Source organism: Ailuropoda melanoleuca, chromosome 3, assembly GCF_002007445.2.
Source record: "Ailuropoda melanoleuca isolate Jingjing chromosome 3, ASM200744v2, whole genome shotgun sequence".
Taxonomy (NCBI): Eukaryota; Metazoa; Chordata; class Mammalia; order Carnivora; family Ursidae; genus Ailuropoda; species Ailuropoda melanoleuca.
This window is the reverse complement of record NC_048220.1, coordinates 99768018-99771866: the sequence shown is the minus strand read 5'-3', so window position 1 is coordinate 99771866 and position 3849 is coordinate 99768018. Positions and strand designations below refer to the sequence as shown.

General features: G+C 35.2%; 1 protein-coding gene across 2 annotated transcripts in view; it reads right to left on the bottom strand.

Annotated features, from left to right (window-relative positions):
• Positions 1 to 546: 546 nt before the first annotated feature.
• SOX30 (SRY-box transcription factor 30) overlaps positions 547 to 3849 on the bottom strand; it is a 25019-nt gene continuing 21716 nt past the window's right edge. Inside the window, exon 5 of one of the 2 annotated variants that reach the window (XM_019795106.2) lies at positions 547 to 928. In XM_019795106.2, the coding sequence (XP_019650665.2) occupies positions 547 to 928 (382 nt within the window). The remainder of the gene's footprint in view (positions 929 to 3849) is intronic. The other variant, XM_034655691.1, reaches the window with a different exon arrangement.

Here is a 3849-nt window from a genome sequence, read left to right as displayed (position 1 = left end):
AAGTGCCATGAAAACACATTTGCAACTTATAATTGGTTATTAACGTAAATTAAATTTAGTAACTGAGTCTCAATTCACTACTAAAACTTATCAAAATATTTTCAAACTGTTACATAAAAACAGACAATATCGTAAGTATTACATAAACACCAAACAAAAAAATCATATGAGTAAAATAAATAAACGTATCCTGAGATAAAATACAAATCACACTTGTCATGCCAGATATATACTTCCAATCCCCTCAATATAATTGTGAGGATTCAGTATTTTGCACATTCCAAGATAAAGTAATGATAATATATGTTGATACAAATTTCAGCCACAAAAATAAACTACCTCATATCTTAAATACTCCTACGATGAAACCTCAGGACTCCAGTTTCACTAATCAAAACTTTATGAAGGTATAAATTGTTTGATTTGACTCCTCAAATCATGGCTGAAAACTCTCAGCAAAGCATCATAGGCTTTTTTTTTCTCACACCAACTGACCCAGAATATATTTTAAGAAATGTTTATTTTCTGTGCATATTTGTTTTAAAATTATAAATTTCTGAGCACTTTTTCTTCTTCCTCCTCATCACTGTCAGTGACATTTACTTGCTGGATGCTAGAGGGAGTTGATGTTGGGGCTGTGAAGACATTCTCCAAGGCTCCAATGTCCAGCTGAGGCATGGGATTTAAGTATTCTTCCCCACTGTGGCTATGACTGTTATAGTAAGAGGTCCCATCCATGCTCTCACAACTCCGAGAATCTTCGCTGTGTGTACGTTCATCTGGGTAGTCTCTAAAAGGATAGTCTCTATTTAAAGCTGAAAACATAGCCTCATGTTTTTGGTACCTGTCTTCATAATAACCAAGGCATTCTGGCATTGAACTTGGAAAATTTCCATAGCCAAAGGGAGGCCGACTATAAGGGCACGTGCTGTAGCAGAAAGACAAAAAAGGAATTAGATCATACCTTGCCCCCATGCTGCCTTGCATACAGACTAATTGAGCAAGTTTAACTGCATCGTCTTTGGGGCCTGGAAAGTTCCCAAGATAACTTTCTGCAACCACTTCATGTATTCATCTGCTATTTTACTATTATCAAGTCCCAACATAAAATAAATGGCAAAGTAAGCTTGTGACTCACCAGAGCTATTATCTAGTATCAGCCTTGGGCTTCTTACCTTTGACAACCTTGATAAAGAAAAATTGCTAATCTGGGCTTTCCTCTCATGACACCATGTAATGTTTTGGAAATGTAGGCATGTGTTATATTGTGCTAAAAATCAATACTTAGTAAGTAAAAACAATTGTTTTTACTAGTATTTGAAACAAAACTTACCGGGGGGATATATAATTGAGTTGGAATCAATAGCTACTCATCAACTGCATTTTCCACAAAACTAGAATAAGTAATTCTTGCAATTTGTGTGGAATGATGAAAGACTCTGAATAGCTAACACAATCTTGAGGGGAAAAAAAGCTGGACTATCATAATTCCATATTTCAAGATATACTACAAAGCTATTGTAATCAAAACAGTATGGTACTGGAGCAAAAATAGACATATAGATCAATAGAACAGAACAGAGAGCCCAGAAATAAATCCATGCTTATATGGTCAATTAATTTATGACAAAAGAGACAAGAATATACAATGGGGAAAAGGCTGTATTCAATAAATGGTGCTAGGAAAACTGAACAGCTACACGTAAAGACAATGAAACTGGGCCACCCTTGAACACCATACACAAAAATAAACTCAAAACGGATTAAAGACCTAAATGTGAGACCTGAAACCATAAAAATCCTAGAGGAGAACACAGGCAGTAATTTCTTTGACAACGGTCATAACAACATTTTTGTAGGTATGTCTCTTAAGGCAAGAGAAACAAAAGAAAAAATAAATGATTGAGACTATATCAAAATAAAAAGCTTCTATGCAGCAAAGAAAGCAATCAACAAAACTAAAAGACAGCCTACTAAATTGGAGAAGATATTTGCAAATGACATATTCAATAGTATCCAAAATATAAAAAGAACTACAATTCAACACCAAAAAACAATCTGATTAAAAATGGGCAGAGGACCTGAATAGGCATTTTACCAAAGAAGACATACATATGGTCAACAGACACACAAAAAGATGCTCAACATCACTCATCACCAGGGAAATGCAAATCAAAACCACAATGAGATATCATCTTACACCTGTGAGAATGGCTCAAGTCAAAAAGACAAAAAAAATAACAAGTGTTGGCAAGGATGTGGAGAAAAAAGGAACCTCATATACTGTTGGTGGGAATGTAAATTGGTACAGCTACCATGAAAAACAGCATGGAGGTTCCTCAAAGATTAAAAATAGAAATACCATATGATCGAATAATTCCACTATGGGGTATTTACCCAAAGAAAATGAAGACACCAATTCAAAAAGATATACACACCCCTATGTTTATTGCAGTATTATTTATAATAGCCAAGAAATGGAAACAGCCTAAGTGTCCATCAATAGATGAATGGATAAAGATGATGTATTTTATCATGAATGAAAGAGGAGAGATCACAAAAACACTGGCAAAATACAATTATAAGAACATATTATAAGCAACTATATGCCAACAAATTAGGCAATCTGGAAGAAATGGATGCATTCCTAGAAACATATAAACTACCAAAACTGAAACTGGAAGAAATAGAAAACTTGAACAGACCCATAACGAGCAAGGATACTGAAGGAGTAATCAAAAATCTCCCAACAAACAAGAGCTCAGGGCCAGATAGCTTCCCAGGGGAATTCTACCAAACATTTAAAGAAGAATTAATACCTACCTTCTGAAGTTGTTTGCAAAAATAGAAATGGAAGGAAAACTTCCAAACTCTTTCTATGAAGCCAGCATTACCTTGATCCCAAAGACAGACAAAGACCCACCAAAAAGGAGAATTACTGACCAATATCTCTGATGAACATGGATGCAAAAATTCTCACCAAGATACTAGCCAATAGGATCCAGCAGTACATTACAAGGATTATTCACCACAACCAACTGGGATTTATTCCCAAGCTGGAAGGGTGGTTCAACACCCACAAATCAATCAATGTGATACACTACATAAAGAAAAGAAAGGACAAGAACCATATGATCCTTTCAATAGATACAGAAAAAAACATTTGACAAAGTACAGCATCCTTTCTTGATTAAAACTCTTCACAGTGTAGGGATAGAGGGTACATACCTCAATATCATAAAAGCCAATGTATGAAAAGACCACAGTGAATGTCATTCTCAATGGGGAAAAAACTGAGAACTTTTACACTAAGGTCAGGAACACAACAGGGATGTCCACTATCACCACTGTTTTTCAACATAGCACTAGAAGTCCTAGCCTCAGCAATCAGACAACAAAAGAAATAAAAGGCATCTGAATCATTAAAAAAAGAAGTCAAACTCTCACTCTTCACAGATGACATGATACTGTATGTGGAAAACCCAAAAGACTCCACCCCAAAATTGCTAGAACTCATACAGGAATTCAGCAATGTGGCAAGATATAAAATCAATGCACAGAAATGAGTGGCATTTTTATACACTAACAATGAGACAGAAGAAAGAGAAATTAAGGAGTCAATCCCATTTGTAATTGCACCCAAAACCATAAGATTCCTAGGAATAAACCTAACCAAAGACGCAAGAGATCTGTACTCAGAAAACTGTAGAACATCCATGAAAGAAATTGAGGAAGACACAAAGAAATGGAAAAACATGGAACATTTGTTTTTTTTTTGCTCATGGATTGGAAGACCAAATATTGTTACAATGTCTATGCTACCTAGAGCAATCTACACATTCAGTGCAA